The sequence below is a fragment of the Benincasa hispida genome, chromosome 7 (assembly GCF_027475165.1).
Source record: "Benincasa hispida cultivar pf3 chromosome 7, pf3_genome.v1.1, whole genome shotgun sequence".
Taxonomy (NCBI): Eukaryota; Viridiplantae; Streptophyta; class Magnoliopsida; order Cucurbitales; family Cucurbitaceae; genus Benincasa; species Benincasa hispida.
The window spans coordinates 39401638-39417809 of record NC_143484.1 but is presented as its reverse complement, the minus strand read 5'-3'; the positions used below and the strand labels follow the sequence as shown (position 1 = coordinate 39417809).

General features: G+C 33.3%; 1 protein-coding gene and 1 pseudogene across 3 annotated transcripts; both read right to left on the bottom strand.

Moving 5' to 3' along the window:
• Positions 1-712: 712 nt before the first annotated feature.
• LOC120080511 (cucumisin-like) lies at positions 713-7301 on the bottom strand. 2 transcript variants are annotated; one of them, XM_039035193.2, is made up of 10 exons: positions 7144-7301; positions 6964-7052; positions 6755-6849; positions 5662-5908; positions 5056-5569; positions 4455-4552; positions 4169-4384; positions 3194-3305; positions 2465-2675; positions 713-1449 (listed from the first exon to the last, which is right to left on the bottom strand). In XM_039035193.2, the coding sequence occupies exons 1-10, from the start codon at positions 7234-7236 to the stop codon at positions 929-931; spliced, it is 2196 nt and encodes a 731-aa protein (XP_038891121.1). In that variant the 5' UTR covers positions 7237-7301; the 3' UTR covers positions 713-928. The 2 variants fall into 2 exon arrangements, with proteins under 2 accessions (XP_038891121.1, XP_090171436.1); XM_090315310.1 differs by lacking the exon at positions 6755-6849 and having other exon boundaries at positions 7144-7189.
• A 2463-nt stretch (positions 7302-9764) lies between these two features.
• On the bottom strand, positions 9765-15174 carry LOC120079390 (uncharacterized; annotated as a pseudogene). The gene is made up of 8 exons (XR_016530483.1): positions 15013-15174; positions 14089-14281; positions 13367-13462; positions 13047-13261; positions 12757-12972; positions 12484-12675; positions 12045-12397; positions 9765-10007 (listed from the first exon to the last, which is right to left on the bottom strand). The product of XR_016530483.1 is annotated as an uncharacterized LOC120079390 (transcript).
• Positions 15175-16172: the final 998 nt, after the last annotated feature.

Genomic DNA, 16172 nt, shown 5'->3' with positions numbered 1-16172 from the left:
CTTAACTTAGAATTATTCTTGAAACCATCAACAAATAATTGATATATGTCCTAATTGGGTAAGAATGTTGAAATACAAATGAGAGATGAAGTTAGAAGAGGGAAAATCTGAAAAATTGTGTGATGATTGATGATAACTCTTGGTGGCTAGGGCTTCTTTATAAAAAGCAAGAGCGCTGCAGCGTTTGGTCCAAGAAAATATAGCCCTCAGGTTGAAGCGTCGTGCAGCGTTGCAGTACTCTGGACACGTGCTCACTTCCATCAAATTACGTAGCATTGTGTTGCCATAATGTAGCATTCCAATGCTTCCTCATAAGCATATACAGGTTTAAGTGCCGCGACGCAAACCTCCTTCGCCTTCTCTATGTTTTTCTTGCCCAGCTAATGCTCTAAGTCTCCATATTAGCACATTTTGACTCAGAATTGACTCTAAAGGTTGGTTCTATCTAAATTATGCTCGATACCCGTAAAATTGGAAATAAACAAATAAAATACAAGAACGGTCCCAAATTAAGCAGTGCCAAATAGCACAATTTTTTGTGTTATCATGTATATTGTTAAAAAAAAATGTATGTGATACATTTTCTTACATGTTTTTAAAGTGGTGTTATTTTAACACCCATTTCTGTCCAAGCATTTAGAAAAATAAAATATACAATGAAAAAGAAACCTGCAAGAGTAAAGTTCAAATTCACTTCTTAATAGAATTGAGGTAGGTTCAAATTTAAGCATAATATTATTTCGATTAATACTAGGATTGTTGACAACCTTAATTAACAAGCCGGCCGCAGCCACTTCACTAGATCGTGACAAACAAGCCAAAACGAAACATTAGCGGAAGCATATAAAGTTCTATATATATACTTCCACACAATTTTATTCTCTCTTATTATACACTTTATTCAAACGTAAGACTTAACTAAACAAAACTAACTCCGAACATAGACTATGATAGGGCTCCTCACGCTGTGTCGACCATCGCTCCAAGTCAATGAACCAGAGATTATGGGTTGTCTAACTGTTCCTTGAACTGTTAATGCAAAGGGTTTCTTATCTCCAGTGGCTTTGAAAGATAGAGTAGAAGGATTCACTGAGATAAGAAGGCCTTGTGGGGAAGAAACCGTAGCTTTATAAGTAGATCCTCCCTTTTCAACATTCGTGAGAGTTCTTGTGAAGTGTTGATTGATGAATCTTTGAGAACGGGTTACGGAAAGTGCGAAAGAAGGATAGTTTAAATCCCAAACTAATCCAGAAGAAGTACAAGTACTATTGTCGCCGGTGATATACCGGAGCATGGCGGTTGTGTAACCTTGGCCACACAAGAATTCAATGTAGTCACTTTCATTTGCATCGTAGACTAGCCCTGGCTTTACTGCTTTCAGTGGATTGACTTGGCCTGAGCCATATGCAAACTCTGCGTCATCATTGATACTTGGGTTCATGGGAGAAGCTGTATAAAATTGAATTGGAACAAGTGGAGTTTAGAGCCATAAAACTGTGGGAATGCTCGGGATAGGGACGTTAGATAATCATTTAGGTTTTAAAAATTAAACATAAAGACGCTACTTTTGTATATAAAGTTTTATGTCTTGTTGTTGACTTTCTACTAATATTTTTAACAATAAGTCAATTTTTTAGAATTAGAAAATAGTAACATTCAAATACTTGTTTTTGTTTTTAAAATTTGTCTAGGAATTTGAGTGTTCCTTTAATAAAAATGAAAACTCTAGTTGAAAAGCAAGAGAGAACTAAAATACACATCAATTTTTTTTTTTAAAAAAAAATGAAAAATTGACATTATTACCAAACTAGGTCGTATCTTTAAATTTTGTTTTGTTTTTGAAAATTTAGCTTTTAAACACTACTTTCATCAATAGTTTTTAAATTTTATTGTCTACATTTAAGAAGTGTTTTAAATGGCTGCTTCTTGATGTATTAAATCTCCCTTATTTTGTAATTATGATCTCCTATATCTCGTTAAATTAGAAATTTTTCTCTAGCCTCTCCGTTTGATTTGATCCTGTTTTACTGACTTTGAGCTCATCTAGTTCATCCTTATAATTATTTTTTGATTTAATGACACTTTTGGATGGAGTATGATGAGGGTGTTCCTATCTTGTTCAAACAGCATTTTAAGAAGTGTTTTCAAAATCAAAACTAAAATTAAAACACTACAAAAAGTAGTTTTCAAAAACTTGTTTTGGTTAATTTTTAAAAATTTGCTAAAAATTCAAATTTTTACATACGAAATATATAAATCATGAATAAGAAATTTCAATCGAGAAAACGACACAAATTTCAAAAAATCAAATGATTACTAATAATATCTTAATTTTTATAGTTGGATAGCTCTAGAGTTGCATTCTATTTATTCTTTTTAAATTCTTTTAAAGTTTTTTTTTTTTAACCTATGTAGATGGAATTAACTCAGAAAGATAGATGCAGCCGTGGTTAGGAGTTGTTACCAGTTGTCATGAGTGCCGACTTTATTGCCGCAGGTGACCAAGTAGGATTAAAGGTTTTAATGTATGTAGCAATTGCAGTGACATGTGGGCAAGCCATTGATGTTCCCGAGATTATATTATAAAGCAGTCTTCTTGAATCTTGAGCCACAGTGATTGGCGCATTTAGAGGCCATGCGGCCAGAATTTCAGCTCCTGGCGCACTCACATCTGGCTGCATACATGCAAGTTCATGGAAAAGCTAATGATTAACAGCGATAATATTTGAGTGCTTTTCAACGTCTAATAAAAGTTAATGTTAATAGGAAATGAAATAAGGTTATAAGTATTCCAACACAGGATCTTCATCAAATTACCAATCAATCTAAAAATCTAAGTCGATGGGTTATGATAAACTCGATTTATTAACACTTAAAAAATATGCACTTGACTATTTTTTAAAAATATCTTCATCTTTTCAAAAGTCACAATATTACTTTTGATATTTTATAATAAAATGTTTCAAAACTATAATTTGTAGTAGAACTTCTTTGGATGAAAATTTGAATATGGAAAGGATGTCATCAATAATGTATAGATAGAATAGTGTAGTGGTATTCATACCCCAATCTCTTCTCTAGATCATCGCTACATCGGTTCAAGTTTCAATCTTCGTTCAACATTTTAATTATAAATTTTAAGTGTGTGATTAGAAACACAGTTTATTGAAATTTAAACCATCGAACTCTTTACCTTGAGAATATCATGTGTTATAGCATTGGGTCCTCTAGAGGAGAAGGAAGCTACAAATGGAGCAGAAGCATCTTGAATGGTCGTACTCTTGAAAATGGTAGCAGTGGGTGTTCTATGGATCAAAACATTATCAAAGTATCAATTGTGTCAATACCATAATTCAAAGTTCAAGGAAAAAGAATATCTTCTTAGTCCCTAATTTTTTTATCTAACTTTCATTTGGTCCCTAAGTTTCAAAAGTAATACATTTAATAAGCTTTAGGTTTGATTTTAATTTAGTTCATAGGTTTCGATGTTATAATTTTGCCCTTGAAGTTTAAATTTTGTTTCAATTTGATCCTCATGTTTCAAAATTTATCCTTTTAACTTCAAAATTTCACCAAATATTCACTAATTTCAGTCTTTAATTAATATTAACGTATATTGATTAATTTAAAAAATATAATCAATTAAGTTCCAGTATTAAAATTAATTTTAAAATTTCTCTTCATTATTAATTCTAATTAATTAATAAACATTTCAATGCCAAAGATTAAATTGAATATATTTAGTGGAAAAAATCGAAGTTAAAAGTATAAATCCTGAAACGCACCTAGATAAAATTAAATATCAAAAAACAAAAATTGTAACATTTTGTTATAATTATAAAGTTTCCTCTATTGCTTTTAACTGGAGAGCTTTTCTCTTGCTCTCGCTTTGATCTATTCTTCGTTTGTACTCTTGACACTTTGTTTGGATGGTAATGAATCTATATTTGGACCTAAGATATGACGATGGTGCTATCGACATGTCAACCTATATGAGATGGTTGGGTATACGTAGTGATCCCTCTTTTTCCTTCAGTATCTTGTTAAAAAAAGACTAAAAGTATAATATTTTAAAACCAAGCAGACCAGATGAAACTAGATCTAAGATCTAAGCATTGAAAGATAGCTTTCCTTAAAGTTTGGGATTGAAAGGAGAACATATATTTACTTAGTTGAAGACATGTAGCTTTTAAGTTTGCTGCCATCTTCTAACTTGAGAGTAGAAGCTGGCAAGGGATAGGACACAGCATAATCTCTATAAGCTTGCATCAGGACGCCGGCTGGGCTACCCATGGAAGCAAATTTTTTGGAAGACAATTGGGCATCACAAACAAGGATTTTTCCCTTCACCAAGCTGGGATTTACTGAGTTCTCCTTGCAAAATCTGCATTTTAATTAACCCTACAAATTATATTTAATCCTTCAATGTATAAATTAGAGACTAAGATGATTACCTAGAGCTGGAGCTATTGAATCCTTTGTTTGGTACATCTCCACCATAAATGAGGGGATATTGATTTTTCAGATCATCAAATGCATTAACTGAAATCCCCTGTAAAAGGAAAAGAAAAAATGAAATTAAAGTGTGATATATAAATATGGATGTATCTACAAATGTAACTTCAATATTACCCATTATTTATATGATTTTAAAATTAATGTTGAACCAAGGGAGACATAGGAAAACTGTTGAAATGTTTTGAATTTGTTGGTTTTCGAACAACCAGTATGGAGGTCTCACTGTCCGATCAGCGAGCCGGGGTTCAAGGACAGCGTGCCTCTTGCCCCCAAAACCTATCCACAATTTGTATTTAGCATATTTATTTATTTATATTTAATTATAATTATGATTCTAGCGTTTAGAGTAGTGCACTATATAATCTCTCTAATTCAAGAGGTGCCGATTGTGTATTAAAAAAACACTCTAATAATACTGTTTTTTCCTCTGTCCCGTAAACGTAGCTAATACACCGAATCACATATATCTTTGTGTCAATTCTTTTACGTTCTTTTATATTCTTTAATTTTCGTTTTCGTAACAAAAAATAAAGTAACCTGGAAGTTATTTTTGTTGCCAAGCTGCACTTGTGTGACAAACTTTCTGTCAATGGTACTTGCAGCGACAGAAAGAAGCCATGGAGACAAGCTTGCGGTGGTGTATGGATCGGGACCTGAATTTCCGGCAGAATTGGAGGTCAATATTCCACGTTTTAACGCATGGAAAGCTCCAATGGAAATGGTATGCTGGAAATAAGGCTTCGGTAACTTTCCGCCAACTGAAAGGGATATAATATCGACCCCATCGGCAATGGCATCGTCAAATGCTGCAAGCACATCGGCGTCGGCGCACTCATCTGACCAACATACTTTGTACACAGCAATGCGTGCAGAGGGGACCCCTCCTCTTGCTGTCCCGAGCCCGAGACCATTCATACTCGCCTTGGTCATGAGTCCACCGGCCACCGTCGACGCAGTGTGTGTTCCATGACCGTCTGTATCAATTGGACTTCTAATGTCACCTGGGGGAAGGGTCTTGTTGCTTCGATATACTCGAGCTCCGATGATTTTTCTAAATATTTTCAGGATATAATTAATAAAATTATTGATAATTTCGGGTGAAAATCACAGATTAAATAAGGATAGTGTTATATAAATGTTTACTTGTTGCAAGTAAAGTTGGCAGCAGTTTGACAAATGCCCTTCCATTTGGCTGGAGGAGGACCATAGCCTTTGTCACTGAAACTGGGATGGTCCGACCAAATTCCAGTGTCGAAAACTCCAACAATTATGTTGCTTTCCACCTTGTTCATGCGAGCAACATTTGATGGAAAACCTAGAAAATCCCATGATCTCGTCGTGTGAAGTTGGTTCTTTTCACTTGGAAACACAGACACTACACCCTCTTTGGCTGAGACATTTCATTAGGTGATTTAGTACACAGTTTGAAAATAATAATAATAACAATATACAGCTTTGAAGGCTTAAATCATGAACTGAAAATATGATTAAATTAATAATAATTGGATGCATCTTGTTTGTATTTTGCATCCAAATTGGAGGATACATGTATGACATGTATCAAACAAATAAATTTTTGACATTTAACAAATCTCATGAGATGTATTTATTTGACATTGGTACATTGTTATCAATTGAACCTCAATGATGAGAAATAGAGGTCATTGTATGTAATTGTGAAGTATAAAAATGTCATGATTAAGGTATTCTTGACATTATTGATATTTTTATAATAGATTTTCAATGTCAATAAAAAGGTTTAATTGAAAAGAAAAAGTCAAATTTGAGTAATTTGTTGATAATGAGAAATTGTCACAAGAAATTTTATAGATAGTAATAAACATACACAATTGCTTATAGTTGGTTCTAATGAAAACTTAAACTAATAATGACAGGTTTTAAAAGTGTCATCTTTGACGCACTTTCCTTGATGGTCAATTTAAAAATTAAAAAAAAAAAGAGCCAAGAAAGCAAACACACTTTTTGTTCAATGATATGTGAAACAAAAGAATAAAAAATATATTTTGGTGCATTCTATGCTACATATCCAATTGTTTTGCATCCTATTCCAACTGCATATCCATAAGAAAAAAAGTCAATTTTTTTTTTAAAAAAAAACAAGAAAGAAAGAAGAGTTTTCTTTATTGCAAATTGCACGTATGATTAATTATTGAACAAATAAAAAAATGGTATAATCTAGAATGCATGCAAGTATTTTTCAACTATAATTACGTACTAGCAATCTTTTGAGCTTCTTCTTCGGTAAGTTTCACCGCAAATCCATTGAAACTTCTCTTGTAAATATATATCAAAGATTCTGGAGGAAAATGGCTGAAAACGAATAAAAAGTACTTTTTGTAATATAACAAAACAACGAATGAGTGAATATTTGAATGGCAACTGATGTTTCTTTAATTAATATTGTAATTAATAATGAATATTAACCTGCCAACGACTTCTTCCAACATTGCCCTATGATGCAAATGGGCAGAATCAGGATCCTCCAACTTGCTCCCCATATACACAATATAAATCTACAAGGTTTTACAAAAATAACCAAAAAAAAAAGTTAAAAAAAAAAAATCAAAATCAAAAGCAGAGTGGCCCAACTTGAATGTTTTGTACCTTTCTACCATCATCATCAAAATCAGAGTTAGAAGAGAGTAGGCTGAAGAAAAGGTTGAGTAAGATGAGTTTTAAGATCAGAGAAGAAGACATTGGAAATCCTATTATGTGCCTTAGGATGTGATTTGACAAAGTGAAGAATAATGACCTTTTATACAAACTAGCTAGCACATACTTCCAATTTTTAAATTAGTTTTGAAAATAATATTTGTTTTTAAGATCTAATAATCATTCAATCAATCAAATATATATTGAGTTCATGCTAAAGGATAAAGGATGAAGGATTAATTATTAATTGGTGATTTAACATAGTATCCGAATATGAGATCTTGTATTCAAATTCTTGAAATGTTATTTTTCTCCTATTTATATTGGTTTCTATTTGCTGGGCTTTCTACAAAATTTTCAAGCGCCTAAATACTAAGTGAGGGGAATGTTAACGTCTTTTAATATAATAAATAGGAAAATTATTTTTATCTTTTATTTTTATGTATAGGAAATATAGAAAAGTTTCATTGATATAAATAAATCTCAAAAGGAAGCTAGAGAAAAGTCTTCCAATTTAAAGATATAGAGGGAAAATCATAGTTACAAAAGAGCTTTGATTTTTTATCCTATGATATCTTCTCAAAATAATCATTTGATTTATCCATATTTTTAAGAAGCCTATTGTTCCACTACGACCAAATGAAAATCATAATCCAGATTGATAAGATTACCATCTGCTATCAATATGCTCTTATATCATCTTAAATCACCAAATTTGACTCACCTCCCTAGAGATTTTTGGATCTTAAAATTTGTTGGATTCCACGGTAACTTTTGAATATCTTAAATTTGAGTCGTTTCATCTGAATTTAAGAGGTATAGAAGATAATGAAATGAAAGAGAAAGTAAACAATACTTAAGAAATCCAATGCATTCGATTTTTTTATATAGGAACGATGCAGTATATGTATGTACACATATTGTCAAACCCCACCCCAAACTTACCCTAATAAGCGTAAGATGAGATGTGACAACAATAGACTCTAAGCACAGAATCTATTATCAAACTACATGGCTTGAAACATAACATATAATGGGCCCTAATTTGTACTAAAATAACATGACTTAATTAATACTTATAATGCACATTAAACTATTAACAAATATAAACAACACATCAAAACTCCACTTATTTTTAATGCTTTTACTTCTAACATGAACATTAGTACACACAAGAAAAATCATGCAGTACTATATGAGACGGCAAAAGACATCACGTAATCAACTGAAACTTAAAATGTGCTACCTAGTAGGAAAAATAAGGGAAGAAAGGTTGAGCTAACAAGTCCAATGAATTGTGTTTTTATTTAAAACATATTTGAATAAAGGATATTTGTGATAGATAGCAAAATAAGTGAAAAAATTTAAAAATATAGCACATCTTTAAAATATTTGCAAATATAAAAGTATTGACCAGTCAACTTTTGAATTTTTTTAATTTCCAATTTTGCCCCCCTTGTCTTTTGGAATGCCTTCTCTATCCTTTTCTCCTTTCCTTTTATTGTTTTATTTTCTTTCTTTTTCTCAATTTTTTTCTTTCCTTTCTTTCCTTTCTCTTTTTTTTTTTTTTTTTTTTTTTTATTATTTTCTTTCCATCCTTCGGTTTTTTTATTGTTCATTTTTTTTATTTTTTTTATCTTCTTTCATTTCTCTGATTTTCTTAATTTTCTTAATTTTTCTTTCCTTTCTCCAGTTTTTTCTTTCATTTATCCTGTTTTTGCTTCCATCACCCCAATCTTCTCATCTCTCCAAACATTTTCCTCTCTCCCTCATCTTTCCATTTCCCACTAAAAATAATAAATAAAAAAAAGAATTATGAGACTGAGTTTCAAATTCAGGACCTGAAAGTGTCTAATTCATCAGTAACTGAACATCAACAAGTCAATCATCAAGTTTGATTATTATAATGAAAATGTTAAATATAAATAGTAAATGAAAACGAATTTGAAAGAAACTACTATTTTTAGTCCTCAAATTTGCACCATTTGTAGAAACATTTCTTAAAAGTTTGAAATAACAAACGATAATAGTTATTAAATAAGTTTATCACTCAAAAAAATGAAATAGAGAACGTTATCAAATAGGCCAATACACTACAGGAAACCTGACTTCTCTCGACGTCACATTTCGTCGAGAAAGTGAGGAAAATTCGTCGGGAGAGGATCTCCCGACACATAAACGGTCATCAGGAGTTTGGTTGGGAGAAACCCGTTGGGAGAGGATCTCCCGATGCACTTTTAAACGGTGTCAGGAGTTATAGAGGAACTCTCGACGCATTGTAATGCGTCAGGAATTCCTGGAACTGCCGACGTCGTATATTAGGCGTCGGCAGTTCCAGGAACTCCTGACGCACTACAATGCGTTGGGAGTTCCCCCATGACTCCCGACGCCACGTAGGCATCCGGAGTTCTACCATAACTCCCGATGTCGTTTTAAAGTGCGTCGGGGGATCCTATATGCGTGAGGAGTATTAAAATTTAATATATCGCTTGTAATTTTTTAAAATTTGATCTGAAAACCTGTAAAACATATTATACCAAATAAAGATACACATAAACGAAAATGAAGTCCATTTTATAACAAGTAGAAAATTACAATATCGAAACGAAGTCGATACTAGAAATTACAATATCTAAACGAAGTCGATAAACATTCATATCACAAATACATAAAAGAAGTAAAATCAAAACAACATCTAGAACAATTCTCGAATACAACATCTTCATTTTGATTCGACTGTCTTTTTTCCGACTTGCCTTAGTTCCCTATCCATGATTCCGCTATTTATTTGTCACAGCTCATCTCCAAACAGCATTCTACAATAAAACAAAAACATTGAATGTTATATCGATAAACATCCACAACACATTCAAACTCCAATGGTTTGAGGAATGAATATATGAAACTGGATGTAGCTTAGACTGCAGCTAACTATTGCTCTTTGCATTAATAATTTACGTTAAAAAGGAAAATAGAGTGGATCATCCCAATAAAACACATCTTCCTACCTCCTCTTTTTTCTCTACTTCCTTTCCCTTCTTTCATTTGTATTTCATCTCTACCAACAACAACACTATTTTCTCCATATTTTTCTTCTAATCACAACAACGGAGACAATAAATTACAAAGTTGTTTCTTCTTTCTTTGACAATAAACAGAGTTTTTTAGATACCTTATAAATCAAATAGAGAGAATAAGAGTAAATAAGAGTAAGAAAGTGAGGGAAAAAATATGTGAGAAAAAAAACAATTAAAACAAGTGAGAAAAAAACACTTAAAACAATATGTGACGCCAACAAAAATTTAAAAAGCTAATCAAATTACATTGGCAAAAAAAAAAAAAATGGTCATCCATACAAAAATTTTATAAATCAATTTCTGATCATCCTTACAAAAATCTCATAAAACAATATGTAATTTTAATTTTAGTTGTGTATGTGTGTGGTATGTGGCATCATTATCATCATCATTGATCAAACCATTTTGTCAATTTGTTAAAAGTTTTTCAAATATTTGAGAGAGAGAGAAAATGAATGTGGCTGAAATAACGGGCAGATGAAAGTCTAAACTTTAAAGAATAGTATAGGGAGAGAGCAAGAGGCAGGGAGAGAGCGAGATACAGGAAGAGATCGAGAGGCAGGGAGAGAGCGAGATTTAGGGAGTGAGCGAGATTCAGGGAGAGAGCGAGATAAAACACATCTTCCCACCCCCTCTTTTTTCTCTACGTCCCTTTCCTTCTTTAATTTGTATTTCATCTCTACCAATGACAACACTACTTTCTCCATATTTTGCTTCTAATCACAACAACGGAGACAATAAATGAAAAAGTTATTTCTTCTTTCTTTGACAACAAACATAGATTTTTAGATACCAAATAAACCAAATGGAGAGAATAAGAGTAAATAAGAGTAAGAAAGTGTGCAAAAAAAATATGTGAGAAAAAAGAAATTAAAAAAAGTGAGAAAAAAATAATTAAAACAATATGTGACGCCAACAAAAATTTAAAAAGCTAATCAAATTGCATTGGCAAAAAATAAAAATGGTTATCCATACAAAAATTTTATAAATCAACTTTTGATCATCCTTACAAAAATCTCATAAAACAATATGTAATTTTAATTTTAGTTGTATATGTGTGTGGTATGTGGCATCATTATCATCATCATTGATCAAACCATTTTGTCAATTTGTTAAAAGTTTTTCGAATATTTGAGAGAGAGAGAAAATGAATGTGGCTAAAATAAGGGGCAGATGAAAGTCTAAACTTTAAAGAATAGTACAGGGAGAGAGCAAGAGGCAGAAAGAGAGCGAGATACAGGGAGAGAGAGAGGCAGGGAGAGAGGAGATTCAGGGAGAGAGCGAGATTTAAGGGAGAGAGCAAAAGGCAAGGAGCGAGTGAGATACAGTTGAATAAAAAGTCAAAAAAAAAAAAAAAGCTCTGATCCCAGGGAAGGTGAATATGCAGTGTGTCAAGAGTAGATCAGTCTTCCATTAGGGAATCATGGAGGAAGAGAAGCAAAGATAGACTCAAAACAATAATGAAAAGACTCAAAGCTCTCTCTTGACCAACCAGCTCTTTCATACAGGGAGAGAGCGAGAGGCAAGGAGAGAGCGAGATACAGGGAGAGAGCGAGAGACAAGGAGACAGCGAGATACAGTTGAATAAAAAGTCAAAAAAGAGGCAAGGAGAGAGCCAACAAAAATCACATCAAAATCCAGTTGTTTGGCTACTATAACTGCAGGATAGCCAACAATTCTTTAATTATCATAAAGCTACTTTGACATAACTAAACTTTACTACCATAACTGTAGGATAGCAACATATTAGACAACTAAATAATGTAGTAATCATACCTAATTTGGTGGTCTCCTCTATGTGATCGTACCATGTGTTCAATCATCTTTTTCATTTCTCCCATTTGTTTTGCATGATCCTCTTGCATTCTTTTTTGAACGTCTTCAAGTTCCTTAATCCTCAACTGAGACTGTTGGAAATTGACTCTCAATTCATCTATTCTCGCCTTCGTTCTTTGAGTAGATGACGAGCTTGATGAGATGCTACTTCTTCTTGACTTAGGCTTAGGGCCCCAACCTAAACCTTTTGAATATCCGGGTCGTCTACCCAAAATCGTCTCACAGATTTCATACCCTGTTAGTGGTTGAGAACCTTCTACAGTGGGGCTGGATTGTAATTCCAACATTTGATGCTAGACATAATAATTAAATGGATAAGAATGAGCGACTAAAGTTAAAAGTGAAAAAAAAAACACGACAGTAAAGCAAAAAATGTTACATGTGCACTTTCAGTTGCCTCGTTTACAAACTTGCCACCTTTAGAATGTGTTTCCCTAAATAGGTCAACACATCCTATTTCTCGACCCTCCTTTGCTTGCAACTCTACCTAAATTTGCAGGAATGACTTCGATCCACCTACGTGGTTGAATGGTAATTTCTCTCTATTCTTCCTATTCGTCACAAACATTTCCTACATTTGAAGAAAAAAAATATGTCAATAGTGTGATGTATTAGTAAATACAGCAAATGATACATGTCATAAATATTGTACCTGAAACACTTCACTCTCGAAGCGGTCACACAAAAAGTACCAATCTTCTGGCCTATTTTTAAGCCAACTAGGCAAACTAGCATGTACTTGCTGAGGATCTCCACATTTTCTGTAATGTCTGTACAAATCTGCTCTAAATTTTTTGAAGGAGTTTTGCATTTGATGTTCTATAAAACGGTTAAGTGGTTGACTGGACAGATCAAGTTCGAAATGAGCCTACAAAAGAGGGAGGGAAGAATTAGCATAGATGGTGTTCATGACTGTAAAAGAATAAACTTATAATTACTTACCAATAATTGACTTTTAGCCAATTCTATGAACTCGTTTGAAACCTCAGCAAAAGTACGATAAAGTACTGGAAATGTATATCTCACGGCGATGCCGATCGCATTACTAAATCGTACCGAATGTTGAGATATCGATTTCGTCTCCCCCTTATTTATCATGGTTGTAATTCTCCCATGTTTTTGGACGTATCTTTCCAACTTGATGTACCGCGAATGCTCTCATTTCTTCCGATTGGATGCTGAGCTACTATCTGAAGAATAAAAAATTTAAAACAGTTTATGATATATTTCAGTTAACAGAATATATTTCAAAATATACTAACCTAAAGTATCACCCACAGAAGATACCGTATTGCCTAGATATAACTCCTGGAATTCTTCATCAGCCTCCCGTTGTCTATTAGGGGTTGATATCGTATCTATACAAACATAAAAAAGAGAAAACAATATTAAATTAACAATAAATATGTGTAAGCTACAGAAAAAGAGAATTGAGTACATACATCATTACTCATCATCGTAATCTAATTCAAATTATTCATCAGCACTTGAACTGTTATTGGGAGATAATTATTCTTCATCATCATCGTTTATGAAGTCATGATCGCCATGTACAATAATTGGTCTTTCCACAACTGTAGGATCAACGTCAACTCTGCATAAAGTAACCTCCTCAATGGTTTCATCCACTCGGACGCCACCGATAATTTCTAGTAAATCTAGTTGTGCGTTTTCAACATCATCTACTTCTGGTACATCCCATATTCGTTTATTTTGGACTACTTGAACAACTTTCCAATTGCTACCATGTTTGATATCATCAATGTCAAAGACTTGTTGTGCTTGGATAGTAAAGATGAAAGGTTCGTCGACATACCAAAAGTATGATGTATTGATCGATTTGTATCCTAAATCCACATGTGTCCTATTACTTTTGTTGTTATCTGTGTCAAACCATCTACACTTCAACAAGAAAACGCGTCTTCTATTCGCATATTGGAAATCTAATACTTCGTCTACAACACCGTAGAAATTTTATCCACACTTGTGTTCTCACTGATCTCCCTGGCCACTAGGACTCCACTATTTTGTGTAGCTCGATGATTATCATGCTCTATAGTGTGAAACCGTACCCCATTAACAATGCATCCATTAAAAGAGCGCACCTCAGACGAAGGTTCCATTGCAAGTGAAAAGAAATCATCGGAGATATCTTTTCTCTCGCGTCGTTGTAGAACCTGATAATTACTTTTACATTAAAAATGAATACGAAAAATGAATCATCCCTCAACTGTTGCCTACAAAATGACTATGTATACCTGAGATTTGAACCAATCGGGAAATTTGCATTGATGTTTTATATATAAGTCAGAGGCGCTTTGAGCTTCACGACGAATTAACCTCAAATGCCTACAAAATTGATCATTTAAATGTTATATCAAAGGAGATACCCTAGGATTTAGAAAAGGAAAAAGTTTGAAACGTACTTGCGATAGTCTGTTATTTCTTTACAATTGTTGAGAATATACCAATGTGCAATATTCTTTTCCTCCACTGATAGTGTTCGTAAGGTTGACGCCCCTAATGGTCGTACCCTCTGCCTAAATAATTCAAATTCACCAAATATCTCGTGATCGAAAATGTTATCATCATTTCGTTCATCTCTATTGAATCTCGTTTCAATCTCACTTAGATATCGCGAGCAGAAGTTCCATGATTCATTCATTGCATATGCTTCCGCTATAGACCCCTTAGGACGTGTTTTGTTCCGTACAAATTGTTTTAATATTCGTAAACTTATTTTAATAGGATACATTCAACTGTAACTAACTGGACCCATCACTTTGGTTTCATATGGTAGATGAACTGTAAGGTGTACCATTACATCAAAAAAGGTAAGTGGGAATATTCTCTCCAATTTACAAAGTATGACTATGATGTCTGCCTGTAGTCTGTTCAAATCACTTACACATATTGTCTTTGCACATAAGTCGCGAAAGAATGTACACAACTCAACAATAGCAGTGGATACGTTCTTCGGTAAGTATGCTCGAATACCAATAGGGAGTAGTCTGTGAAGCAACATATGACAGTCGTGTGTTTTCAGCCCCGATATTTTTCCATCTGTCATTGATACATCGTGATGTGTTAGATATAAATCCATCAGGGAATTTCACTAATGTCAAATACTTACAAAACGATATCCATTCACTATTTTTTAATGTGTATGCTGCATGTGGTTTTACAAATCTGTTATCGACCTATATCAAGTGTAGGTCCTTTCTTATCTTCAAAGCTTGTAAGTCTAATCGAGCGTTCGTTGTATCCTTTGTCTTTCCTTCAATATTTAACAATGTGCCCACCAAATTTCCGCATATATTTTTTTCAATATGCATTACATCCAATTTACGTCGTAACAATAGTCTGAACCAATATGGAAGTTGGAAAAAAATATTTTTTTTAGTCCAGTTTAGAATTCGCTTTCTTTTTTTATCTTGCTTCGATGGATGTTTGCTAAGCACAAAAAAGTTTAGCGTATTTATTTGTTATAATATCTCTTCTCCATTCATTACGACTGGTGGAGGTCTACGTTCAACTTTTCCATCATGTTGTCTACTTCGACGCCAACTATGATTCTCTGGAAGATAACGTCGATGTCCCATAAATGATATTTTTCCTCTTATCGCAAAGGGCGAGTTATCTTCTTTGCATATTGGATATGCTTGATAACCTTTTGTACTCCACCCAGATAAGTCACCGTACGCAGGAAAGTCATTAATCGTCTATAATAAGGTAGCATATAGTTGAAAAAAATCACCAGCAATAGAATCATAGGTTCGCACACCAATTATCCACAACTCTTCAACTCTTCAATCAACGGTGGCAAGTAAACATCAATTTCCTTTCCAAGAGATTTTGGACCAAATATAAGAAAAGATATGAATAAGTTTGTTTCCTTCATGCATTTCCAAGGGGGTAAATTATAAGGAATTATCACCATAGGCCACATACTATAAGAAGTGTTTATATTTTCAAATGGATTGAAGCCATCTGAAGCTAATCCCAAATGAACATTTCGAGGATCTAAAGCGAAATGAGGGACTTCACGATCAAAATGTTTCCACCCTT